The 27,781-nt window shown below is 41.7% G+C and overlaps 2 protein-coding genes across 7 annotated transcripts in view; one reads left to right on the top strand and one right to left on the bottom strand.

Moving 5' to 3' along the window:
• The window catches only part of PDK3 (pyruvate dehydrogenase kinase 3), a 54,724-nt gene extending 41,134 nt beyond the window's left edge, over nt 1-13,590 (top strand). Inside the window, exons 6-11 of the mRNA XM_083836901.1 lie at nt 3,438-3,515; nt 5,009-5,085; nt 6,249-6,350; nt 6,562-6,672; nt 11,244-11,357; nt 12,443-13,590. Coding sequence (XP_083693027.1) covers nt 3,438-3,515; nt 5,009-5,085; nt 6,249-6,350; nt 6,562-6,672; nt 11,244-11,357; nt 12,443-12,586 — 626 coding nt within the window. The 3' untranslated portion in view covers nt 12,587-13,590. The remainder of the gene's footprint in view (nt 1-3,437; nt 3,516-5,008; nt 5,086-6,248; nt 6,351-6,561; nt 6,673-11,243; nt 11,358-12,442) is intronic.
• A 9,891-nt stretch (nt 13,591-23,481) lies between these two features.
• The window catches only part of PCYT1B (phosphate cytidylyltransferase 1B, choline), a 32,088-nt gene continuing 27,788 nt past the window's right edge, over nt 23,482-27,781 (bottom strand). For all 6 annotated transcript variants that reach the window (XM_083836920.1, XM_083836916.1, XM_083836917.1 and 3 more), the window contains one exon: nt 23,482-26,147. In XM_083836920.1, the coding sequence (XP_083693046.1) occupies nt 25,941-26,147 (207 nt within the window). In that variant the 3' untranslated portion in view covers nt 23,482-25,940. The remainder of the gene's footprint in view (nt 26,148-27,781) is intronic.

Raw genomic sequence — 27,781 nt, 5'->3', positions numbered from 1 at the left:
CAATAAAGCCATGGCTTATTCAGAATTTCTAATGGCTTGGTAACTAAGAATGTTGAAACTTCTGGTATGTTAGCAGAAGTAGGGAGACAAATATCAGATTAAGTATCTAAATGTTTTATTAAAATGTACATGCCTTTTTCCCCCAAAATATTTAGAAACAGGTTCGAAGTTACTACTGTTTTTGCTTAATACCAGTGCTAAAGAAATTTGAGAAAATGTGCAATTTTCTGATTTATTTAGTAAGGCCTTTAGGTAAAATGTTGTCAGTTATATGGATATTCCAGTGATTAATCTTGTGTATCTTACCACATCACAGCCTATTCTCTCTTGTACAGAAGACGTGTATGTGATGGCTGTACCTGAATGATCTGTCATAGTCTCACATGACGTTTTGTTTGCTGGATGTTATGCTTATAAGCTTTCTGAATGTTAGTAAATATGCATGAGGCAACGCTGTCCCCTTCAAGAATTCGCTTATTGAAGATTCGCACTCTGGGTGTATTTACAAATACAGCTTTTGCTGTAAGAGTGAATTCTTCCCTCTCTCCTTCGTTGCTATTTATGCAGTTACAAAAGAGGAAGAATGTGTTTTCGCCTTCACCTTTTGTCAGCTTTCAGCTGAAAGGGAAAACTTTGTTAGAATTTGGCCTGCATGATAGCTTGCTTTGTAATGTAGATGCTTTTTACTGTTAGCAGGGCTTCTTGGCTTCTAGCTCTTTGGCTCCAAGGTGGCTTTTTTCAGCAGTTCTATTTTCTTTTGATTGATCTTACTACTCTTTGACCTTGACATTTTATGTTACAGGCTTATTTATTTCAATGTTCCTTCTAATAGCAATCTTTGGATCTATTTTGATCATGAAATTCATAGGTGCTGTCTGCCATGAGCAGAGGAGTGCGTAGTGTCAGAAGGTGCTCAGTCCAGTTTTTAGGCTAGTAGCTAAAATACATCATCTGTATCTGAAGAAATATCCTCTAACAAAATGAGGACATCATAAACAGTATCCAGTGTTGTTTCAAAGAAACCAAATGTTCTTAAGGGCAGAGCCTGTCCATAGTCAGTGTAAGTGAGGCCATTTCATCTTCAAGGTAGTGGAGTGGTTAATTTACATTCTGTATCCTGTGCTAGCTCCAACATGTGCCTAGGTTGTATTTGGGGCAATTTGTTAGAGTTAAGGTGTTGGCACTCTATGTGGCAGCTACAAGCTCTGTAAGACCTTCAAACATGAAAGAAATGACTAAAACAACCACTTCTTATTTCAAGCAGCTTCACCTAGTGTTGCACCTCTAACTGTCTGAGGTAGGTCTTGGTATCTCACTGACTGTCCTACAGTAAGATTTGTTTGAGCTGAGAGCAATTCCCAGCTTTTTACTCGAACTGGCTTTTCAGATGTACTGATAGATCCTTCAGTCCTGTTGCTGCTTACCTACAGCCATGACATGAGGTGTGCCTTGAACCTTTTGGCACAGTCTCTTTTAAATAAAAGTCCTAGGTTTCTGCCAAAGACAGAGAAGAAGGGTAAAATTGAGACGGCTCTCTGACGCTGTTTTTTTCCTCATGAGTGGATACTTCACTGGATCGTGAAGTAATGGTGCCTTCCCCTTCATCTCAAGGGTGGCTTCTTTGTGAAAATGGGTGAGTCTTACATTCGTTCAGCTTAGGGAGGCTAGGTGGATTTCTTTTTCAGAATCTCTTCATTCTTTTAAGTTTTGCATAGTGCCTGTGTCTGCTCTACGTCTGTATATTGAGGTCTTTTTCATTTATTACCACCCTATTATTGGTATGCTTTTCAGAGGCCTTGGTGTTTTTCACCACAATAAGAAATCCGACTTCTACCCCTTTGGTCCACATCTGATACCCACTTAGGATGCGGAAAGTCTCTGAAATGTGCTAATATATTCTTTTCTCCACGTAGACAGCCATACGGTCATAACAGCTGCATACCTGTCTTCAACTTTTGATGACTGAGTCAAGACTATGGCAGTGCTCCTCATGCCCTTTTTAACTAAAGCACAACGGGATTATTCACAAGACCATCAAAAGTTCTGAGACAATGTTATAATATCATGTAGGTGTAGATATTCGTGCATTTTTTTCTTAAGTTATGCACATCCCAGGCTGAGGTTTCCTGCAGAGCTTGGATATTAAATAGGATTTTGGTCTTTTTACTAGGGCACGTTTTATTGTGCTAATGACAGGACTATTTTAGAGAGGGTCTTTGAAGTTGACAATCTTGATACAGATGATTCCTGTTGGACAGCTGACTTTGAAACGTTCTGGGGACTTGATCAAGAACATTCCCAGCATTGATTAGCTCCATTTGACTAAAACTCAAGCAGCATCTGTGTCAGCTGTGTTTGATATGTCCAGCCTTGCAGATGTCAGAATAACTGGTATAATTTTTTTCTAGTTAACAGGGTACATATATAGATTGTTTGTAGACAGCACATTTTGAAGTAGAACAATTAAAGGTAAACAAGCAGTCTGAGGGCTAATGATTTTACTTTCATTGTGCTTGTTGCGTTGCTGTAAGTCTTGGCAGTGACTTTGTTTTGTAGCATCACTTCGGGCAGGAGGAAGAAGGTAATTTCTAGGGCTGGATCAAATGCAACTGCTACAGTATCTTAGCAAATTTCTCTTTGTCTATAGAACTGCACCATCTGTTCATGCGCTTGTTCCTAGCCAACCCTAATTATGAGGGGAAAAAAATCATTAAACCATTTTCATTAAGGTAACTTAAGCAGTGTAGTTGCACATAGTTGAGTTTGTAGTTTCTCTTTAGGCTAACATTTGTTGCTTGTTTCTGAGGTGTTTTTGCAAAGGAGATACCAGTGAATATTTAGAACAACTGCAATTTTTTCAAACAAAAGATAACTTCAACTTTCTTGCTGTATTTTGTCAGTACGTAAAGGTTGATATGGACTATGGGCAAGCTCTTTGTTTTGGTGCAGTAGGAGAGAATGAGTAATCTTAAAGACTTCAGATTCTCCCCAAGCTGACATTGAAAAGTTAAGTGTTGTAAACTGTATCATGGTTGAAAAAATTAAATTGTGGTTGCAATGTCATCTTTTCTTTGTTTGATTTGGAGAGAACAAGTATTAAGTTGTGAATAGGACGTGATAAATAAGTAGTTATTATGGTCTGCGTAGGTTTAGATCCTTCCTTTTTTTTAAGCCCTGAGCAGAGATGGAAAAATAGCTTGTCTCTAGTAATTTCCTGTTTTGTTTTTTTTTCCAGAGCTTTAAATAGAATTTGCTCTTTCTTGACAAACTGGCAATGAATCTATAGATAAAAAGGGATTAGAATGGATACCAGTTTCATGCTTGTAAACAGGCTAAAATTAGTGTTCTGCTTGTAGTCTTTCAGATATGGGATAAACTTTGCTAGTCGTCTTTAGCTGGCTTTTCATAAGTTGGTGTTCTGTTCTCTCATTTTGTAGATGCTTATGAAACGGCTAAGATGTTGTGTGAACAATACTATATGGTGGCACCTGATCTGGAAGTTGAAGAATTCAATGGTAATTGTGAAACTCATTTAAGTGACGTAGTTAAGAAAAAACATGTATAATGTCTGTGGTTTCCGGTTTATCTAATTAATTGTAGGCTATAATTTGAACTCTGCAATCCTATATGCAGCTACTTTTCTTGTCCTAATGTGTCCCTGTGGACACCTGGATTTTAGTTCATCACAATGATGTTTATACAGAATGTTATCTGCAAAATTCACTATCACTTTAAGAAAAACAAAAGGTGTTTGAGAATCCTTGTGGCTGGGAAAGAAACAGGCCTGCCTCCTCATCTTTTAATGGAGCTGAAACTGATTTCATTTTAAAATACCCTCATAAATTCTACTGTCAGTCCCTTTTTTTACTGTCAAAAAAAAAAAAGTCTTGAGTAATCCTCTCACAAAGTTTGGACAGCAGTCCAAGCAGAAGATGTTTCCAAACTTCATCAGAAGGCAAGGATTTGTAAAAGTCTCAGAAACAGAAAACACTCAAAATAAAATTTTGAATTTGAAAAAAATAAAATCTCGAATTTGGTGAGGCATAGGAGTATGGACTCAGACAAAATTTACATTAATAAACCAGCAAGTTGCCTTACAACTAATTAAGCAGAACATTATTCGGGTTTTCACCCGAGCTTTTGGAAATTAGAAGACTTTGCATACCCTCCTATCTGTCAAAGTAGTATTTGGTATTATCATCAGCCTTCAGTGCCAAAAAAGGATGAACTTGACTCTGTGCATTCATGTTGATATCCACCTGCAACTTAAGAAGCATGGCTTTAGAGCCTTCTCTTCAATGTGAACTGCTGCTGAGCCTGACAGGCTGTGACTGTATAATTTAAAGTCAGTAGATAATTGAATGTTCAGGGATGACTGCATATTGAGCATGAAAACTGTCCTGGAATGTATTAAATGCAGCTATATTAATTCCTGCCAGTCAGCTAGCACTCTAATGTCCAGAGCTGTGCCATGCCACACACCTCTGCTGAAGCACTAGCAACAAGGACAACAGTAGACAAAACAATTAAGTTACGTTTTAGAACAAGAAAATTGTGATAACTTAAAATGTATGGTACTCAGACTTTCAGAATGTATTTTCAATGCTTTAATTAAGGGAAAATGTTTATTTTTTAGAATATTTAAACAGTGATTTTTTTTTTAGTTCTAGGACTTCTTGTCCAGCAAATGTTTAAATATAACGTGTTAAGAAAAAGAAAAAAAAATCCCACACAAGTGGGGAAAGCTGTCGTGAATACCATGTTTAGTACTAAATAACCACTGCTTAGTCTAGTTTTATATCTAAAAGTTTGCTGACATTGTCTTTAAAAAACATCATTGGAATGTGTCGTTTAAGGTGATAGCAGTAACTGATTTTTTTATGGATCATATTTTGCACTCAGAAAACAAAAACATTCATACGTACTTCTCTTTGCCTATAGCTTCATGTTAATCCTGTAAGTAAAAATGCTTCAAGATACCGTTTGAAAAAAATCTTTTTTTTTCCAGCTAAAGCTCCAAACAAACCTATTCAAGTAGTCTACGTACCATCTCATTTGTTTCATATGTTATTTGAATTATTCAAGGTAGGTTGCGCTTGTTAATATTTGGAAAGGGTTAGTGAACTTGCATTCCTGTTGAAATTGAGATTCTTTTCAGTGACAGTTCTGAACTGTTATTTCAGTTTTCCTTTCTTATTTTTATCCCAGTGAAGAGTTTGAAGTTTTGATGAATATCAAGTTCACAACTCTCTTATGCCCTTGTATAATTTTAAAAAAATGAGTTTTCCCTCTTCTCCTTTTGGCCTTTTGAAGCTGATTAATTTAAACTAACTCATAATAGTCTTTGCAATGATATGTATTATCTTACAATTTCTACAAGCTTGCTTCATTATTGCATGTGCCTTCTGTTTAAGAGCAGTGCATATATCTGAATAATGTAAATGGCATGCTTTGTCTTGTTTTTGTGTTTTGTGAATCACTGGAACAACAGTGAACATAGAACATGAGGGCTACTGTATCTTTGGAATAAGACAGGTGGTCTCTAGGTGGTGCAATTGAATAGAATTCAAGAAAAAAATTACATTTGGTCAGAATTTTTTCATAAATAATGGTATTTTGGTTTTGATTGCTGGCACTGGTCAAGCACGTTCATTTAGATCTTCCTCTTTTGCCATTTGTATCACTACTTCTAGAGCAGAACAGATGAGAATTAGTATACTGCTTGTTTATGCTTTGGCACAAGTCATGAAACAGTGTGAAATCAGTAAATTCTAGCAATAAGTAATGTTAATGTGTGACGGACTGCCAGTGGAAACTCTTTTAATAAATATGACAAAGTCAGAGTGATAGTCAGACTGTAACGTAACATTTTCTTGTCCTGGGTCATGTAGTTAAGAGCTTTTTCTCTGTAGTGCACATCAGTAGTGGTGTTCTGCAAGGTGGAGGTGAAGGATGCTGTTGTCCCTTACCTGATTTTGCACAGATTTTTTTTCCCTTGCTTTAGGTTCTCTTGAGTTTGTCATATATAAAAGGATGTATGATAGTTCTGGTGTAAAAAGAACTAATTGGACAGCTGGTTGTCTTGAAAGCACTCCTTGAATTTCTTTTAAATATGCCCTTTCCTGTCTTGCGTACAAGTGCAGGACAAGGTATCTAGATTCAACAAAATACATGCAAGTTCTAGATTGTAACAAAAAGCATATATGGTAAAGTTAGAATTGAAGATGCTTTTTTTCTTTTAACTTCAGAATTCAATGAGAGCTACTGTAGAGTTGCATGAAGGTAAGAGAGAAGGCTATCCATCGATCAAAACCTTAGTCACTTTGGGGAAAGAAGATCTATCTATTAAGGTAAGTACCTAAAGATTAAGTTTGTGTGCAGCTTAGTAACTGTTAGGTTTAAATAATATGACTTGTAATTTGAAAAGTCAAATTAAGTACTGTATGACTTCTGATACTTGTTTCATATTCATTAATATTTCTAAAGTCATTTAGGTAATTTTAATGTGTTTTGCAGTTTTTTTCAGAACATAATGTTTAAAACTAACTTTTTATTCCTTAGATAAGTGATCAAGGTGGAGGTGTACCTTTAAGGAAAATAGACAGATTGTTTAATTACATGTACTCAACAGCACCCAGACCTAGTTTGGAGCCCACGAGAGCTGTGCCTTTGGTAAGCAATTGTAATACATAATTAAATGTCCCTGAGCGCTACTCTGTCAATTTCCTTTCAGTGCAATTTACTGGATCGGATTTTCCATTGAACTAATAGTTTATTGTTAGCAATTCTATGCAGGTAAAACACATCAGGAGAAAACGAGGCTTGTTATCACCACTTAGTCCTTGGAACAGAAAATTGTTTTTCTTTGTCTTGACATTATATTCTTGGAAACAAGCATGTGTGCATAAGCACAATATTTTCACAGGTTAATGGACAGGATTTTTAGTGCTGTATTACCATGAAGGTGGATAACCTAAAGAGCTCCTCCTTGATGCATAAATTACTGTTAATCTGAGTTTATTGTAGGAAATGTATTGAAGAGTTGAGCCATGCTCTGAGCAACAGCCCTTGAGAAACCCCTCCTGGTAATGCACAATATATGGAACTTTGAAAATGATTCTGGTGTAAGTTATGGACTGTGAAAATGCATTTAAAAAAAATCTCTGATGTGCATGTGATATCATCACATTTGGTATATTCCTGTTCAGTTGGAGATCTCATGTGCTACTCTCAACTGAGATCAGATTTCAAACAAACAAAAAAAAAACATAGCTTCTAAATAGAGAATTATTTCAGTGCTGAATGTGTCTATTCTTTTAGTAGGCATGATTCTTTAAATTATTAGTAAAAAATTAACAAAACAGTTTACTAATCATTTAAATTGCACATTGGGTCATTCTGATAAAAAATTGTACGGCTGCTGTTCCCTCTGTTACCTTTGTCTTTCAACAAGTAGGTTAATACTGATATTGTGTTTTTATCTGTTCTTATTTTTGTCCTGTATTGTTTCTAATGTCTTTGGTTGGTTTTGCTTTTCATGCAGTCCTTTATCTTCAAGCATGTCAAGAAAAAAATATCTGGGAAGTTTCCTTTTCCTATTTCTCATCTAGCATGTTCTTGAGTGTTGATTTTTTTTTTGGTACTTCCGTGGTTGAAGTGCCTTCAGGCAGCTAACATAAAGTGGTGCCAGAGGGTGTATGGCTATGCATTATTCTGATATAAGACAATTAACAGTGAATCGAAGGTTGAAACCAAATCAGAGTGGTTCAGAGGCAACAAAATTCTTTTTAGACTATAAGCAGAATCTTTGTGGTACTGTCTTAGACCACAGATTATAGCATCGTGGTATGTAAGTGTATTGCATTGTTTTCACCAGTGCTTGGTGTCACCGTGGTAGGTATGAAGCCCAGTTTTGTATCTACATTGACTTGACATTAGTTCTTCAAGGTTCCTCATTCTACAACACATCTTGGTAAAAAGCTTCAAACGGTACTATGCCTTTCATAAAATAATTTAAAAAAAAAAATCTGCCTGATAAGTGAAGTGATAAGGAACAGGCCTTTTAATTCAAATATGAACTTCTTCCTTAAAATCAAGAATGGTGGAATCTTTCTTGATTGATAATCTGCCTTTGTTCTGTCTCAGTTTTGATCAGCAATTTACTGTAGGAGCCTACAAAGATTTCTTGAAACTTGTCCTTACTATAAACTTGCACCTTGATTGCCAGTTGTATTCACTATTAAAATGTCTCTGCCTTTGTGACTCTGATTGTAAAATGTTCAGATTAAGATTTACACTATATTCATTTTTTTCTCTTCATCTTTAGCAATACATTCCTGTATTTATTTCCTAATCTTCCAGACAGCTTACTTTGATTCGATGGCATTTATGCTTAGTTTTCTTCTGCTCTGCCCCATCCTCAGGCTTTTTTTTTCTTTTCAGTCTGTATGTCACTGTAGTCAGACCTGCAAAGTGTCCTCTCTTGTGAGCCTGGCAGCTTTTGCCCTGTGAATCTGACCGATACCTGCATGACTGAACATTGTGAATTGTTGAGCTTTTATGTGTGGGGTTCACATAGGAAAAATAAATAAATAAAAATAAAGAACTACGAGTCTGTGGCATACCTTTCCACTAAGAGGAAAAAAAAAAAGGGCTTTCACAGTAAGGCTTGACATGTATTATGGTTCAGATCCAGTTATAAAAACAATTATTCCGTACTTTGTATATCAGTCTAAAAATAATGTTTGAGCAGAAAGGTTTCACATGAATGAGTCATCTTCAAAGTCTATGCAGAAGGAAGGCTTCTTTATTGCTTAGTGCCAAAGACCAAACCACTTAAGAATTACCATGCTCTAGAAGGTAGATCTGTGTTCACATGTCATTCTTGACTTAGGTAATACTCATAAACTAAATTGCAGTGCAGTGTAAATAGATGTATTTTTCTGCTCTAACTATCCCTCCTCTTGTTGTATGATTCCCCCATCTTGTTTATGAAACGTTTATGGACTTGGAGAGGAAGAGAGGGCTTGTTTTGTTGATTGGTGGAAGTTCTTTCTCGGTGTTATTGAAAATGTTTTCTTAATCTGCTGCGAAACCTTGTTACCATGGCAGCATTCTGCTTCTAGCAGGTCTTGTGCTCATCTGTGCTGTTATATGCGCAGTGGAAACGTTAGGAACGCATGGTAATGTTTAATAAGTAGATTTTCTTACAGAATTTAATGATTCTCCCTTTGGCAGCATTTGTTTATGGTGGGAAAAGTGTGGCTTAAATCAGGTTCAATTAAACCTGCTGACACTAGTGACACTATCAATTTCTCATTTGTATAGTACATGCTATGATATTTAGTGAGAAATTGACCCTAAAAAGCTTTCTCTTCTCAAGGTAGGTGTGTCATTATTGACTATATTCTGCCCTCTAGGTTGAGCACAGATCTATGTAGTAATCGATTCTTGATGACAGTCTCTTTTGCAAAATACATCAAGGCTTGCCTTAACCAGTTACTCATTTGGCATCTTTTGTCTTCATGTTTCTTATAAATTACCTGCTTTGGAAAATAACCTGAAGACAGCAAAGGGGGGAAAAAAAACAGGTTGTTTTTTTTTGAGAGTTGAAATAGCTATGTGGACCAGGACACAGTGTAAAAACATTTTCCTGGAAGGCACAGGAGACAAACCAGAAGTTGGACATGGATTTTAAGGAGGTGTAATTCTCCAGAGAGGGAAGTATAATAATAATTTTCCAGGATTGCTTGGTACTGCCCTTTACCTGAGTAGGGCAGTATGTACCATCTACAATTTGCCTTTTGGTTAGTTTGCTTTTTAGTTTTGGTAACATTTATTGTCCTGTCTCCGGAAAAGATACAAGTAAGCTTTTGGATCCTTTTTTATTTTAAGTGTCAGTAGGAAAAGATGTCTTTCTCTGCTGTTTCTGTTTCTCCATTTGCTCATCTGAACTGTTAAAGTCTTCATTCAGTGTGAGCAACTCTGTAACCAGTTAAAGGTCACGGCACTTAGACTTTGTAAAAAGGCAAAGAGGACAAAAGTTACTGTAGAAATGGTAGCTGACCTCAGGAGAATTTGTGATGGATACTGTAATACAAAGCTCTTTAATATTCACCCTCCTTCCCCAAGGAATTTCTTACAGAGTGACACCACATAGTAGCTGTATTACACTGCTCAGAAGTTCTGCTTCTTAGCCTTCTTTCTTTGTCTTATTTTGGGGCTTTGTTTTTAAGATTCAGGGAATGATTTTCACTTATTGCTTTCACTTATTTTCACTTATCATCAATAAGTCTAGTATTACATCAATCAACTAAAATCCTTTACTCTCTCTGTGAATCCATGCTCTTCCCAGGTTCTTTCAGGTTGCCTTTGTAGAAATAGCATAGTGGAATGAGTTCGTCAGTTTTCTGAAACGTCAGGTGTGGAATTCTTCTTGTAACCCACCTTTTTGGAAATGCTCTGTTATTCTATTGCCTCGTATATCCTTACTTTCAAATGCTTGTATATCTGGAATCCTTCTGTTGTTGCTTTGGATAGCCCTGAAGAATTCAGGGGGATTCAGGTGAATAATCAAACAGTGATTGTCAGCATGTACCCAGTCACCTGAAAGAGATGGTCTGCAGACTGAAATCTTATTCCTTGGCTGCAGCGAGAGTCTTGTTTATTTTTATTATAACATCTTCTGGCAAGAGTGGGTTGGAAGAGGTGTGCACACCCTTTGCTGAAAGGGTAAACAATACCAAGGATTACTTGTCTTGTATTGCTTTGTATGTTGTTAATGAAGTTAACTTACTCTGAGGTAGTCTTCGGACCTCCACTGCATCTGTGGCATCTGTCAAAAATTTGGTATTACCAAAGAAAGAATGGAGTATTACATCAGTGGTAATCATAGCGAGGAAGTCATAGGCAATTGTCAGCTTTGATGATTGGAGGCAGCATATTCTGCCTCTCTGAGAAAATAAAAAATAGACAAGATAGAGAAAGAAACCTTCATCGGGTTTATGTTTATTTTCCCCTTTTCTGTACTTAAGCTTAAAAAAAAAAAAACTGTCTAGGAAAAAAAGATTGCTCAAAGCAGTGAATCCCAACTTATAGTGCAGGCCAAGGAATTAAAGGAAAGCTTGAAGAGTAATTTGAGGCAAATCTGGTATTTAGGTATCTTTTATAAACAACAGCAGTGATCTGTAGCACTTTTTTAACCTTTCCTCATGTTTTTTCTATTCATTTTCTTGTTTTTCTAGGCTGGGTTTGGCTATGGCTTGCCAATTTCTCGTCTGTATGCTAGGTACTTCCAAGGTGACCTTAAACTCTACTCGATGGAAGGTGTTGGTTCAGATGCTGTAATTTATTTGAAGGTATGAATTTCACCCTCTTACAAGCTAGCAAGGCAGTGCAACTTGATCGCTTATAGCAGGCAGATGCTCTGCTTAATAACTGAATTTTCTTTTCACTCTTTGTTTTCAAATTCTTAATCACAATTTTCTTTACATTTTATCCAAATTAATTACACAGAATTGTAAAAACAGAGCTTTATAAATGTTAACATTGACACTAATACTAATTGGCTTGCTTTAGATTTTTTTTTTCAGTCCTGTGTTAGATCTTTGCATTTTGTTAACCCATCATAAGTGCTGAATTTTCAAACAACTGTGTGATAAGAGAGAATTTTTGGATAATACTTTTTGATTCTATGAGTTTTGACTGCAGTAAAACTGAAACAAGAATTTTGATTAATTCCTGACTGGTACACTTTTTTTCTATGCAGTCCTTGACCACTGTGCAATAGATTGTTTTGAACCTGTTGTCCTTTTTCAGGAGTCAGGGGCTCTAAGCTAAAACTAACTGCTTGAATTTCATCAGGGAATGTGAAAGAATATATTGTAATGTGTAGCTTGTGCACTGGTCATTGACTCAGTGTTACCTCTGTGCCTTGCTGCGTGTAGTGAACAAGCTGTGGAATCCTGCACTAACTTTGGTTTCTGATGGATTTAATCTTCTGTGTGTATGCGTGGGGGAAAAAGGCATGATGTTTCTCAGAAGAAAAAAAAGGCATGCTAATGGACTGAGCTATTATTTCCAGATTTGTGTGCTGACTGAATCTGAACTTATTGGGAAGTTTGAATATTTAAAGTATTAACGACAAATCTCTCTGAAATGCTCCTGACCAAAACTTTTTCCTCTTGCTGCGTAGACACTACTCCATGAAAAAAAAAAAGTTTTCAAGTTCTATTACTTTATTTTAACCTTTACTGTGACATAGTACTTCAGGAACAAATGGTCACAGCCGAAGTATTCTCAAGATAGTGTTGTGACATGTAACACTTGGATGATTAAGACACTTCTATAGTTGCCGCTTCCATATTGGAACGACTCCCCGGAGTATCATCTTGCTCTTTGTGTCTCTAAGTGATATCTTACTGTTGCTTTTGTTTTTCCGTAGGCCCTTTCAAGTGAATCATTTGAAAGACTTCCTGTTTTTAATAAGTCAGCGTGGCGACACTACAAGACCACACCTGAAGCAGATGACTGGAGCAATCCTAGCAGCGAACCAAGGGATGCTTCTAAATACAAAGCTAATCGATAATTTGCTACCTTTTGTCTCTGCTGGAGGTGACCTCTGCATTCAGTATAAAGTCTCTGCTTTGTTCCAAAATCCTTCAAACCACAATAGCTAATTAATTCCAAACAAAGACCTAATCAGGGCATTGAAAAATAGTAAGAACAAAGTGATGATTGGGACTTAGAGGAAGGCACTAAGCACGTTTGGTATGTGAACTCTACCTACTTCACAGAATACGCTTGGTTGCTTCAGTCATGCATTGACAAAAGGGATTGCACTGTGATTGCACCTAAGTACATAAAGTTGTAACAACAGATACTATTTTAAGTGCCAATTTTTATTCCAGTAAGGATTGGCAGATTGTGCAGAATCGCTTTTCCTGGTGAACAGTATCTTGGACAGCAATATGGTGTAAGAGAGAAATTTTAGTATAGTTAAACATATGCTTTGAAAATCCACTCTTTGCTGTGTTTTATTCTGCTCAGTGTCACCTGTTACAGAAAACCCTTTTGAGCTCTCTAGATCTTACATCTAATGAGCTTATAAATGCATAGTCCTAAAAAGGGTTGTACAGCTTTAAACTGATGCTTACCCCAAATTCCCAAAACCTTTTGTCAAGTGCATACAAGAATTATGTTGTTGTAAGACATTGGGACTTCCACGTTTTGGTATGCACCTTAATGATTCTCTTGACACAGAAACACAAATATATTTTTAAACATTTTTCCTTGTTTTAAGGAAAAATCATAAGTAGTTAGATCATCTCTCCATACAAAAATTCCTGTCAATGTGTGGGGGCAGGAGGTAATTAAATTTCGTGTTTACTGCCTGTCATCTTGGGGGGTGGGGAGGGCTGAAGGGAGAGAAATCTTAAAGCCAGCCAGTCATATTTGCCTTAAGAGTGTTGGTTGCTTGGAACCTGATTAGTTTAAAACCTGTAAATAGTTTGCAAAGTTATTTATATATTCAATGTCTGACAACAGTCTGGTAATCTGAATTTGTAGTGTATATAAAGATGTTGTACACCAGCTTTTGGAAAGTGTCATTGGTCTAAATAAACGAAACTGGAAGTATCATAGAAATGGGAAGGACAAAATATAGTTGGTACCGGATTTGAAAGAAAAAGAAAATTAAAGAGGACAAAACTGTTATCTCCTTAACTTTGTTGTAAAGGTTACTACTGAGTATTAGGAATCTGTTCTTCACCAAGTCTCTGCCAAATACTGTTTCTGCTACTGTGGCCTTTCAGAAGAATTTGTGAGGTTTTGAGGTTCTGGTGATGACATAGCCATGGGAGTAAAGGAGATGAGGTGGAAACAACTTTGCACCTTCGCTTTCTCCTAGATGTTTTGATATTTTTTTGAAAGACATTGCAGATTTTAGCATGGAAGATGAAACATTCACTGAAATTGTGGGGGAACTGTCTTTTTTTCCTCTCAATATTTACTTTTGTAAAGAACCAGTCTGTTAGTTAAACAGGGAAATGCTGAGTAGTTGCTAGATTTTAAAAAACAAAAAAAACCTTAGTTTAACATCATGATAGTACTTTGCACTTGCATAGCACATTTCATCAAAGGATTATAAGCAATAAATTACATGTGGACCCACTTCTTTCTGAAAACTCAGACTCCTGATCTCCCAAACCCGTGCTCTCAGCTGTCCCAGTCCGTTCAGGAATGTGTATGCACGTAGTTCTTGAGTTTGCAGGGCTCGAGTCCCTGTAGGCTTCTCTCCACTGTGAGCTGAAGTCACGCTGGAGCGGCAGCTGCCTTTAGCACGGTCTCTCTCGTGCGTGTCTCCGCAGAGTGCTGCGACACCGACACCGTCGGGAGGCAGAAGCGGCAGGAGGGCTGCTGAGCGCTGCCCTTCGGAGCCCGGCGGGTGGGAAAGGGGGCGTGCTGGGGGCTGCCCTGTCCCCAGCCTGACGTGCTGAATGCTCCCTGGGAAGTCTTCACAGGGCGCAGTGAGGGCGTAAGTGTGTGTGTGACCTCCAGAGCAATAATTTCCTACGGCTGTAGGCACGGCGGCAGGGGAGGCAGCTGGATGTTCAAGAGGTGCGGCTTTGCTGCCGTGGCGGAATCGGTGCAAGTTGATGTGACTTCCAGCTGACGTTCCAGTTCTACTAAAATTTAGTCAGTTAACTTCTGCCTTCACCCCTAACTTCTTACTGTTTCTTGAATCCATTTCAAGTTGTGTTTTTTCTACTAAAAATAGAAATTTGTGATGAAACTAATACTTTCCCAGTTGCATGTGGTATTTTTTTCCTGGAACATTACCTAAAAATTACCTAAAACATTCCAAGGAATAAGACGGTTTGTGTAAGAAGCTGAAGTTCAGCTTTTGTTAGAAATCATATTTTGTAGTAGAAAGTCCTGACCTGGTGCTTCTTTTTGGCACCCTCCTTATGAATGAAGAGGAGAGGGAACAGATAAAAAGAGGATGCAAACGTATTGACTTTTTTTCATGAAGCGACTGTAAACAATGGAAGAAGCCAGCAAACAGAAGGTGAAGGTCTGTGGAGGATCTTATGTTGTTAGTCATTTCACTTTCTTCTCAAAACCAGTTGGTTGGCTTTCAGGACTAAAGCGTTGTAGTACTTGGGAACTGAAGTCCCCTCAAATGGCAACTATTTCCAAGAACTAAGGTATAAACTGTTCAGAGCAGGAAAGCAGAGCAGAAGGAATGCATTTTTTTTCCTTTTTCCAAAGCTTGTCCTTGGGCATTATGCTGAATGAGTGAGAAGCAGCATTGCTCCTCTCCAACCTTCACCAGGCGGCCTGTACTTTAATCGAGGTCTTTGGTATGCAATAAATTACTTACTTGTCCTCCTGCCACATCTCTACATAGGCGTATGTCTAAAAATTGTCTTTGGAAGCAAAAGCAGCAGACCTTCAAGAGTTTTACAATGGGTATTCCTGAAAAATGAGGGTGGATAGGTTTTTAATATGGCTAGTTTGCCTGCTGATCCTGTTCTTTTTCCACTTACTGCTACTTTTTGATTAGCATCAGTTATAACTATTTGCTTTAATATTTGGGGGCAGTTAATTCCAGACTTAATTTTCTGATGTTATAAAAGTTGTTTTTTTGTGGATTTCAGATGCGTGGCCTGCTGATGTTGTTGCAACCTGCTTGTCTTGGATTACAGGGCACAGTAAATAGGGAGGAAAAAAAGATGTTTTCAGTGAAAATGCTGTGTATCTTTTGTGTTTAGTGATCAACAGAAACAAATTTACAAACAACTTCTGTATGTTGCAGTCTAACAGAATAGCTTAGCTTTTTTTCCAGTGCTTATTTTTCTGGTGTATCTGTTGTGAATGTAATATAATAACGCCCTGTCTAGTTTAATGTTAATAGGCGTGAAGCCTCTCCAAACAATATACAAATCTCTGCTCCCTGCTTTTCTAGGCTTTGTTTTGAGGTGTCAGCACTTGATGAGAAAGATGGTGAAATGGTCACAGGTGCACAGTCTTTGTCTCCGAACTCACTGTGATGGTCTGGAGTCGTACTGCAGGAGCCTTTGTCCTGCTGCAGTTTGTGCCACCTCTTGGGCACGTTCAGAACAGGTCCCTTGAGACATGCACAAATAATATGGATGTTAATTCTGATGTTCTTGGACAACTCAAGCTACTTTTTGGCTGTGTAAACTACACTTGTTGCTCCAACTGGATAATGTAATTTTCTTTCTCTTCGGTGGCATGTAGAATTTGTTTGCTTTGCTTAAACAGCCGTTCACTTTGTCCAAAAAGTAAATGGAGTGACTATTTTTCACTGTAGTGCAATCTCCTCTTCACCTCAAGGCACGTTAAGTATTTCGGGTGAAACCATGACCTCATTGATACGGAAAACATTTCTCCCCCTTCACCTTTAATAAGCACTTCTAGAGCCTTACGTGTTGGGTGCTGCAAAGTGATCTTGATTGATATAAACCACTCTGTAGAAAATGAACTAAATGTTTATTGTTAGTATTTATCTCGACGATAACCATGTCCAGTTGGGAGGTGTTTGGTTAGTATGCATGTTTCCTTGGTTCCCCTACAGATGCTGCGGTTGCTGCTAGCTCTTCATCTCCTCTTCCTGACGTACCCACTCACTTAAAAATTATACCAGATAAGTTTGTTTTTGAGAACTTAAGATAGCGTGATGGCAGATGACAGAATGATGTATTACTGAGCTCAAAGGTGAGTTTGATTGCAAGTGAGGAACGCAGTCATAAATTGTGTAGTGACTTCAGGGCTGAACCTTGCAAAAACTTGCACAAGTAACAGCTTATGAGAGTCATCCCACTTAAGTGAATCTGTTCTCAGGATCAAGATTTAAGCTGTTGACATTCATGTGAAACAAAGTTTTTTTGTAACTAAGGTTTATTCCTAATTAAGAACTAATGAGAAAGTTTAAAGTTCATATACTTTAAATGCCGTATTAAGTTGCCTTAAAAGATCTCAGAAGTTGGCATAGGGAACTTTTTTCTTAAATTCAGAGGGTTTTTTGTAGGATTGGTATGTCTGTGGTACTTCTAACGTCGTCAAGCTATTGTTAAATTCATTATTGAAACTCTTCCTTTGAACTGAATGCTGCTGAGAGGTGCCAGGTTGACAGTACTTCGAAATTCGTACCTGTGTCTATGGACCACACTAGACAACAGGCAGTGGCAGGGCAAGTGTCCCAGTGGTGCTGCCAGTACTTGGCTCTTCAGCAAGACCTGCCCTTACCTGGGAGGCCTGCTGGCAGTTTCATGCTTGCCTTCTCTGCCGAGCTGTGAACAGCGTGCTGAAACTTGTGCCACTTGTACTGGGGTTTACCATGCGAGCTTCTGAAAGTGGGAATGGGGTGGATTTGTTCCCAGTGTTGGTTGTGGGACAGAGTTCTTGTGGTGCCAGCTCAGGTCGCTGGTGTGCTGGCCCGTGCTGTCCCCTCCAAGAGGTGTCGCGTTGCTTTCTTCTGTCGTGGCATCGTGGAACCAACCCAGCCTGTAACGGAGGAGCGGGAAGCCGTATTTCCATGAGGTTACCTGGTGGTGTTTTAAGTTCAGCTGTGAGTCTTCTGTACTTTGTGTTGGAATTGTTTCTAGCCTGATGCCCATGTATATAACTTGTGTATACTCTTATTTCCCTTTTCTTGTCATTGCTGACAAATAAAAGTATGCAAAAAACTACACGATGACACTTTCAAGGGACTGGTTCAGTTTCGCACACGTTATATGGAGCTTAGCCTGTGATTTGGCAGCTCGGGGGAACCTCAGACATGCCTTCAGGTGGACGTTCAGTTTGGGGCTCAGAGTGGTTTTAGGTAAAAGTATCTTTCTTGTCTGTTTTGTCACAAAGCAGTTTGAAATTTTTGTAGGTCTTACAGAAACATGATTCGAGTGTTTCCAAGTTCATCTCTACCCCCTTTCATCCAAATTTGTGATCTCAAGCATGATTCATTTTTGGTTTAGTTGGTTCTAGAATTATATGTAAATGCAATTGTTTCTGTATTGTATTACTCTGAATTTTCTGGTGTATTTAATTTGATTTCTTTTGTATCAGTATCTTAAACTACCTGGAAATCTGAAACTTTGTTTTCTGAGTTTTATTCCTATCAAGTACGAGTCTGGACTTTATGAACACATTTTCACAGGAAACTCTTATCTTCTTTCTAAAGCTTTGCCATTTCAGTTATTTTTCAATGATTTTTGTGGCATAAAACTTTGTTTTTAGGAAGATAATATCACATGCTAATGTAGCTGGGCATCACTATTCTTGTTTTTGCTGTTGTGCTAAGAACACGACACCAAAGTACTTACGACGACAACAGTTCTGTAGTCAACAAAATGGGACTACACTTTGAGTAGAAATTTGTAATGTGAGAATTTTCTCTTTATTGATTGTAAATCTGAAGCTGTATCTTTCTATGGAGTAATGGAGATGCAAAAGCACATACGGGAGACATTCTTTTTGAAAAACTGGTCCCTGCAGAAATTACTCTGCTTCCATCATTTTTGCAAACTGTTGTTTTACTTCTTTTTCCATATGGGCAGGTGTCCTGGTTTCTACAGCTTAGCAGCCTGGGGGACATGGGGTGGGGAGAAGGCGATGCGGTGTGGGTGAGAATATGTACCCTAAAGTATCTTGGGACGAAACATAAAATCATATTTTCTCTTGTTTTGTAATCTGAGCTCAGAAAATTGAGTTAACCAAGTGACTCTCCTGTTCTCCTCTCCCTCCTTAGCAAGAATCCATTGTTCCTTTCTCAGAACAACGAGGTAAGAAAAGTTCAGGCTTCTTTTTGAGAAACTGCTGTTTTAATAACTGCCTAAAGTAGAAGGACTGTAGCATGAACCCCAGATTCTCCTTTTCTCACTGTCATGAAGGAATCCAAAAGTGGTTGTAGTTCAAGAATATGAAATTGCAGTCATTTATAAATTGAACTTACTTGGTGACTGGGAATATGACCATTTGAAAACATGAAATGTTTAAATATAATTAGTTTAATTCATGTTCTCCGCTTTTATTTTGGGGGAACACACAGGTTGATAAGCAGGAAAGTTGTTAGAAAAGTTGTTAGCACTGGTAAAGCATAGGAGCTGACTTAAGGAGTTTGGTACCATCTGCCCATCTTTTGAACTTCTAACTTTGAACTAACTTCTGAACTTCACTAAAAATTCAGCTAGACTGTTGTGGCTTTGTTAACTGTGTTGTTATATAAGGGCGCGGGATTTTTTTTTCCTTTGGATTTGTAGCCCTTACTGTTGATCAAGACTTGATTGTTTAATAATTCGGTAATTTATATGTTTAATGTGTCAATGACAGTAAGAGAAGGGAGTACTTGAACCCTTGGGTTGTCGTCGTTACTGTTGTAGCAGCACGACCTCTCAGCACTCAGGTGGCCGCTTTGCACAAGTCTGGGATTCAGCGGCACCAAATCCTGCATGATGCTGAAGGCAGTGGTTGAGCTACCTGTTTTGGCCGTGCTGATGCTTTCTCTGAAGTGATTTGAAGCCTGCTGTTTTAGCCACTGTATTTCCGTGGAGTATCACATTTCCTTTAACGATTATTATGGATTGCCTCTTTCACTCATCCTTGCTTCTTGAGGTTTTTGGTTTCCTGACATTTAGGCAATAGAAGCTTCTATAGAAGTTTAGAACAAAAAGTGAGTTGTTGTGGGTTTCCTAAACTCTGGTATCTGATTGCTCTGTGTACAGCAGCAGTTTGTCACCACCCATTTTCTTTGAAGCATATGAGCACTTTTTTCCCCCTGCTGTATAAATCTCCCTAAAACTAAAATTTATTGGATGATTCTTGACATTTGAAATATCTGTTACAAAATAATACCTCCAGGCTTCTACGTGGAAACTTCTTCAGCTTTCCATAAAGTTTTATAAGTGCTTGTAACTTTTTGTAACTAACCTAGCAATTCCAGGGCAGGGAAATACCCGGAGACCCATATTTCTTAACTCACTAACTTTTTCCTTAAGTAATGAAGCTCAAGTTAGTAATAATTTTGCTATATCTGAGATAAGTTCATCTGAAAGAAAATTTTGAAACTTTAGAAGAAATGTATTGTACTTCCTCACTGCTTTCCGTTTGACATAATAGGACGTTCACAGGAGCTAAGTGGTTGATTTGCTTCTCTGTCCAAAAGCAAAAGGCAAGCCACCATGCATGCAGCTATAGGAGACTTGATTTGAAGGTTGTAATGAGTGTCCTTCTTAATCTATCACTTGATTCTTTTTCTTGAAATTAATGCGAAGATGCATGTAAATATATAAAAAAAAAAAAATCAGAAGTTTCTGTTCTGCCAGTTTTCAAGGTCACGCAATGGTCTGTGTTCTGGTATTATTTCAAAGGACAACTTCATTAAAATTTTCTTGTGGTTATCAAAATCAATGCCAGATTGCATTGCGGAATGTAAATCGTTGACATGTAGGAGCCAGCCTGGCATACCTGAGGTTGTCACCTGGTGTGTGTCTCTCTTGCTGTGCTTCCTGGAAGCAGCTTCCTTACCTGATTTTCTTTGCTCTTTATCCTTACGATAATAAATATCTTAACTGGTATAAGAATACTTGATATAGTACTTGGGGCTGTGGAGGACCAGCACTTGTGGCATGGTTACTTTGCACTCCGTTAAAGGAAGCTGGATTTTTGTGTGTGGCTGTGAGGTGGTCGGTCATGGCTGTGTGGCGGTCTCTGTGTTTCTAGATGCTGGTGAACTAAAGTTTAAGCTTTACCAGCAAGGAAACAATGGTGTCTTTTCGTCTTTATTTTTAGAAAAGCAAGCTGGTTCATTGTCAGCGTGATGCAGTAATGCTTGAGAACTGCCTGCTGTGTTATGCCCTAAGTACAGTAGCCAGGTGCTGCGCATTATAAAACTTACCAATTTTACAATTTTTTTCAGAAATATATTACCAGCCATTTATGAAGCGTGAAGAAGTTGGAGTTGTGCTTTGTTTTCGAAATATTTCAATACGTTTTGTCTTGCCATTACTCTGTACGCTTTATGGTGAGGAATACCAACTTGCTAAACGTTGGATTTTACAGGAGGAGAACTGAAGTTTCTGGGTTTTTAATGATGTGAAAGATCTGATTTCATTCAGTTGGTGTGCGAAGTCAGCTTTGGCATGGCAGTGCTACCACCCTTTGCATAATGGCTAACTGCATTTTATCGAACTTCTGACTTGCCTTGTGCTCCTCTGTTCAGTTTCTGTCTGTAACTAATGATGAATTGACTTGAATTCCCAGAAACAGGAAGGCAAAAAGTGTTAGAATAGAGCTGTTTGACCTGATACCATTGTTTTTTCTCATATCTCTTTAAAAGATACAGAACAGGAGCTCGCTGATCTTCTCTGGTGGTTCTCTGTGTTTTCAGTGTGTTTGATACACCTGTGTGCTGGGGAATTCATTGAAGAAAAGGTACTCTTGGAAAAAAAAAAAAAACACAAAACACCACCAAAAAAAAAAATATGCTGTGCTGCTTGGCTTAATGTTTCACTTGGAGCCAGCAAATTTAGAGAGGAAATCTTATTAATTCTTATACTGTATGTATTGAAGCTTTCTACTTGCATGTGAAATCATGAATATTTAAAATGTCCTTGTTCTTTTCTGAAATAGTGCACATGTTCAGGAGGGACCTTTTAGATAAGCAAAGCAGGAGAGGGACAAATTTGTCTGTAAGGGATAGTTCCGTATTTAATTTTGGCATTTGGCTCTTAATCATGTATTACAGCGGTACAACTTATGGTACTGTTAAAAGTGAAACTTTTTAGCTTTTAAACTGATGATACTAAATGTTCTAAGTTTGGACAAAAAGTGAAGTAACTGAGTAACTGGGCTCCTATTGGTTTTATGCATTATTTTTAAATGAAAAATCTAGAGGCTCGAATGGCATATAATGAAGCACCTGTTGGCTTTGAAAGCTAGCCACTTCTCAGCTGTGAAGAGTAGGTTATAATTAATCTACTTTTCCGAAGTGGATGATGGCCTTGCAGCTCAGTTACTTTATTATACTGAAAATCAGGGTTTGTTTGTAGGGAAACGTGGCTGGAGAATGATAGGGTAGGGTTAGAGAACGATAGGGTAGACTTAAAAGCTCCAGAAGGTGCTGAAAAGGCCGTAATGCCTCTGAGCATCCTCATGGCCCTCCCCTGGACTCGTTCTAATACTTCTGGGTCCTCCTTGTGCCGGGGGCCCCAGAGGAGCTCTCCTTAAGAGGAGGTCAGAGGTGGGCTGCACCGGGCGCGACTGCAGCGTGCCGGGGTCCCACTGGGTCGATGGGACTCCTCCCGTCAGGGCAGCACCAGCCCCACGGGGAGCTAAGCGGGCGAGGAGAGCTCACGGCGGGCGATGCTGGGAATGCTGCAGGCCCAGCCATGGGAAGTGGATGGCTACCCTCACTCCGAGCCTCCTCCTTGGGGAGACGGGATTACACCGTGAGAAATCATCTGGTTTGCTTGTAGCTTTATGTGAAATGCCTGTGTTTTGTTAGTTTGTCTGACTTCCACCTGTCGGTACTGTTTTGTGCTATTCTAAATATTGTCTTCTTTTGGAGAACTCAGTCCCTGCAGTATTTGGAAATCATTTTTCATGTACACACACATTGTAGTGTTTTTTTAAATGCTTGATTTATCTTGCTTGAGCATTGTGAGTTAAATCATCTGTGTCAGTGAGCTTACACGATATTTTATTTCAGATGACGTCAGGGTATAGAACTAAGCAAATACTCAGGTGTTACACAAGAGCTGGCACAAGAGCTCTTTGCCTTGCACTGCAGAAAATCCTTTCTGCTCTGCTGACCAACTCTGACTTTTCTTATTCTGTATTTAAAAATGGCTCAGCTGGGAAATGCTGAAACCTTGTCTGCTGGTTGAGCTTCTCCCTGCCTGAGGCAGGGCTGTCTAAAACAAAACAACAACAAAAGGGAAAAAAAATGCGCACAGAACTGCAAACCAACCGAACAGAGAACAACCAAATGACTTTTCTGCAGCTGCTGCAGCAAGAACTTATTTCCTACAGGAAGGACAGAAGGGAAGGAAAGAAGCAGGAGCACTCAGCCATCGGGCTGACTCAGCTGGAGTCGAGTCCCAGGAGCTGCCCCGGGGCTGCTGTCTGCTCTCACACTTCTGCGTAGACCTGGCGCACGCGGAGCACCGCAGCTGGGGCACAGAAGCAGGAAGGTTGCAGAAGCCCTGCTGCCTCCTTCCATTTAGGAGTGAAAATTCACACAGCGAGGCCCTGATTCCTCTGCGCTGGGGCAGGGGGCAGCGGGGATCCCCTCGGCGCAGGGAGCGGCGTGAGAGGCTGCTCGGGTGGCACTGGCGAGGGCGTGAAGCCCTGGGCTGCGAGGACGGAGGCAACGAGAGGGACCTGTGCCATCAGTGGGTCAGGCCGGGGGCTGCCTGTGCGCCTGAACGTGCTGTGAAATGAAGGTGAGAGGCAGCGCGTATCTGTTGTACGCTGTTTATTTTTCACGTGGAGCTTGGCTGATAAATAGGACTGAATTAAAGCAACACTCATGAAAAATAAAACCCAACCATGACTCAGAAGTGCAAAATTGCCCTCCACGTGTCCAAAGACAATGAGGTTCTGGTTTGCTGGAGAAAGCGTGTGGATATCGGTGCCTGTACCAGCGGGGGAAAGGCTTCAGCGTTGATGTCCTAAACGTGAGGAGGATGCCTGGTACAGTATATGGCTTTGTCACGGGGTAGCCACCTGTGACTGAGAAACAGCTCCCGCTGCAAAGAGGTCACGCCGCCGAGTTTTTCTCCAGGTCCTATGTACAAGTCACGGATGCTGTCTTCCGCTCAAACTGCTGATCAGGGGCTGCTGGACAGAAAGCGTTATGGAATTCAGACAAACAGAGGAACTGGGGAACAAGAAAAACCTGCCCACCTCCATTGCATTTGGACATGGCTCGTTGTGTAAACAGCACCAGTAGAGAGCAGACGGTTCCATGGTGGAGGAGCGGGTTGCGATGGGAAGACTTAGACTTGCAAAGGATCAGAGAGACCGACGAGTGCATCCCAGGTGCGAAATTACAGTAACGGGTTGCCTAAGGCTGAGGAAGGTCGTAATTGCATGGCCCCATCAGGCGCACAGCTGGCAGCAGCTGGACGAGCCGCGGCTCTCCTTGCGCTGCCCCGTGGAAGCAGCGGTCACCCTGTTCCCTGATGGCCTCTGTGCGGCTCTGCGAAGGACCCCGCTGGGCTCCAGAAGACAAAGAGTGCCGTGAGATACTGGTTGGTCTTGCGGTAGTCAGAGCTGTGTCTGGCAAAGTGTTCCCGAAGGCAAATCGGTTACCCCATTACCCCTTATCCCGTAGGTGAAAGCTGTGGGGAGGGAACTAAACACGGGGCTAATGCGGTGCTTGGTGCAAGGGGCTGCGATTTACCTGTCTGGAGAGTTTGGGAGGGAGGGAAAGCAGTTACCCAGCACGTCCCTCGGGAAGGAAGGCTGCTGCAGGGCGCGCTCGGGCTCTTCCTTCAGGGCTCCATACGGGCAAGGCTTTGCCCTGGCGCAGAATCCCATTGCTGCTTCACAGCTCGACCCGAGCACCGCGGGCTGGGCGCTTCCTGCAGCTTCCTGCATGGGGGGACGGGGCAGCCTCAGGGACGGGGCAGCCTCCACGCTCAGAAGCCCCGCGGGCCTGCAGCCCCCTCGCCGGTGCCGGCTGAGGGACTGAGTGGAGCCAGGCTGGCAGGCTTCTCGCTGCCGAGCTGGAAGGAGATCAGCTGGAGCATCAGGGGCAGGGGAAAGCTGCGTCAGTGCTACTGCCGCTGTGGTTCTGCCTGGGGACAGACGGGTGTCACAGCAGGAGGGGAAAAATCCCCATGCCTAATCCCGTTTAAAAGGTTTCCATTGTGTTTTCCAGCCTCTTCTCCGGGTTGGGATAGAGGAATGGCCTCGGGACCCCGTGCAGGGGCAGCGTGTCTATGAACACATCTTGTTCAGGGTTTTACGAGAAATTTAAATCTAATTGGATTAGTAGCATGTGAGGACAGTAGCACTGTTGGGCTCGTCGCTTGGCAATGCCTGTCTGGGAGCAGCAGGGTTCCTGGGAGAGAGGTTTGTTCTTAGGCTGTGGGATCCCACGTGCGTTTCTGGAATTCACCAGTAAAAACCATCAAGGCCTTCAAACCAGCTATTTCCCACAGCAAAACATTCCAGTTAGGACTGTCTTCATTTACTTACTTGTCTCTGAAGTGCAAAAACGGGGAGCAGAACAGAAGTTGTCAGGCACTAGGAACATGGGGAACGCTCTGAGAAAGCAAAGGGGGTCGGTACGGCCTGAATCTCTACGTATGCCCTGGACAGAGGCTTGGTCAACAAGCAACATTGCGCAGCCTGAATGCATCGAACGACCTTCCGTAAACCCAGCCGGGCAGCTCTCCGCTTTGCTGGCACGGTTTGGGCTCTGGGCAGACTTCCTTCAAAAAGAAAGAGGTGAAATTTCCTTCCCCCTTTCGGAACACGTTTGCAGCAGCAGCGCCCTTCCTTCCCGTGCTGGAAGAGCTCAGGGTTAGCAGGGTCCGACGCAGCGGCCGTGGCTTTGCCCACGCTGCCTGTGGGCTCGGTGCAGGTCCCGCCGGCCCGGCCAGCCCGCGGGGCAGAAAGCGGCAGCGCTGGGGAGGACAGGACGTGCACGGAGGCGGGTGCTTTGCTGCCAGTCCCCGGTACGGCGCCGGGCAAGCGCTGCTGGTGGGGCCTCCAGGCACCGCGAGGGAGCGGGGGTGGGATCGGCTCTTCCTGAGATCTCCCTTGCTGTGCTCCAGTCTGTTTTCGACATCTCCCAGGGCACGTTCCCTGCTGTCAGAGGGACCCCAGATGGTCCTCGCGCTTCTCCCCATCCAGCGGTTGAGTTCATAGCTTGTTCTTCTGTCTCATGGTTAAAAAAATATATCTTTATTTTACTTCTCGTCCTCGTCTCCCTCGCTCATGCTGCTGAGGGAGGCGGAGGCAGCTTTTGGAGAAGAGGGAGGGGAGGCTTTATTGAAGACCCAGGGTGGGGACGGCGAACGGGACGGAGAGCGGCCTCGCGTAGGGCTGCTGGTTGGGCTCTGCCTCGGAGAGAAAGCCTGGAGCATGCGGCCGCTTCGCTCCTGGAACATCTGCTTCTGTGAAAACAAAGGGGAGAGAGAGGTGCTCCGTGAGAAAGGCGCAAAGAGGGAGGGGAAGGTGTCTGGGCAAGCAGGGGCTGCTCCGCGTGGCTCCTCTTGCCTGAGGAGGGCAGAGAAACTGGCTTCTGCTCCGAAGCACAGCCAGCCTATCCCAGATGTGCTTTGCCTCTTAACACCGTGCTCGTACTAAGTTGTTTTTACTTGATGAGGTTTTTGTCCTAGCGAGGACACCCCTAGTATGAGAACACTCCACGTGTTGTCCTGAGCCAACCACGGGGACCTCCCTCTGGCTGACTGTAGAAGTGTTGGTGATTCTGTCTCAAACAGCCAGTTCTCTGCCTGAGCTCCAGGTGCCCCTCGTTCCCAGGACCTCTTCCTCCTGGTGTGCTGGGACAGGGCACCTGCCTCCTGCTGAGCTTCCTGGCCAGCAGAGACCTCTCCTCCTCTTCCCCTTCCCCATGGAGGCAGCCCCGTGCCTGCCAAATACGGGCAGCCGCTTCCCCAGGTACCTGGGGCATGCATCGCCAAACCCTTCAGGTAGGGGGCAAGGGAGGGAATGCCAGAATTCAGACATCTATTAAAAAGAGAAACGTGTGCAGGCCGTATGTTCTGCTTTGGGCTTTATTGTCGTTTGCTCTGTAAAGCCAAGCGGGGACCTGCTGGAGCTGGCGGGGTGCAGCAGCCCCACTTTTCAGTCAGGTGAGCGGCTGCAGTAAGGCAAATGCTGCTTGTTAGCGCCGGCGTGGCCTTGCAGTCAGGCTCCAGGGGCGGCTTGCAGGAGGTCTGGCTCGTGCTGCACGGCTGCCGCAGGCTTCATGTTGAAAATGCAAAATCCGAGCGACTCGCTGCTGCCCTTGGATAGGGGGAGCAAGAACTCTCAGCCTCGCCTGGAGCGCTGGAAGTCGGCTCATAGGTGATGCTCAGCTGGAATGGAAGAGCCATCCCCAGCAAAGTTAAGTTACCTGAGAGCAAAACGCTTCCACAGAACGTGTGCTGGGCATGCTGCTTGGGCAGCCGAGGTCCCCAGGCTTTCTCAGCTTGCATTTATGTTTGGTTCCTCCTCCCCTTCCGTGCCTGCAGCGGTTGTGCCCTGTGCTGTCCTTCCTCCAGCCAGGGAGCACAGGGCTGCCCCTCTCACTCTTCCTCCCCACCCCTTTGCCACTCAGTATTTCCTGCCAGAGGAGCAGCAAATGCAAGGTTTTTCCATCAGTTTCTGCTCTGGGCTGATCCAGGGTGTTAAAGATCAAGCACAAACAACAAACCTGAGTGTTCCTCTGTGAGCTCCCTCACCCAGTTTATGTTTTTACCCTGTGGGCCTTTAGCTCTGTTATAGAGCCTGGATTTCACTGCAGTGCAGGTGGCAGAGCAGCTTCTGACTTCAGGCAAGCTCAGCACTGCTCTCATGCATGAAGACCCCTGGGCTGTAACCTCCCCCTGCGCCTCCCCTAGGTCCAGACCAGGCAACACTTCCTCAGAGCTCCACAGCCAGCAGGTGGCTGCTCCTGACACGTACCGTCAGCCTGCCACGGAAGGGAGGCATGTAGACGGGGGAAGGTTGGTACTGCTGAAAGATGTGAGGATGTCATCAGCGCTGGCAGAGCCCTGCAGCCTGCTGCAACCAAGTGGTGGGA

Source organism: Anser anser (assembly GCF_964211835.1).
Source record: "Anser anser genome assembly, chromosome: 1".
Lineage (NCBI taxonomy): Eukaryota > Metazoa > Chordata > Aves > Anseriformes > Anatidae > Anser > Anser anser.
Note: the sequence above shows the minus strand (reverse complement) of the source record. Positions and strands in the feature narration are given on the sequence as shown.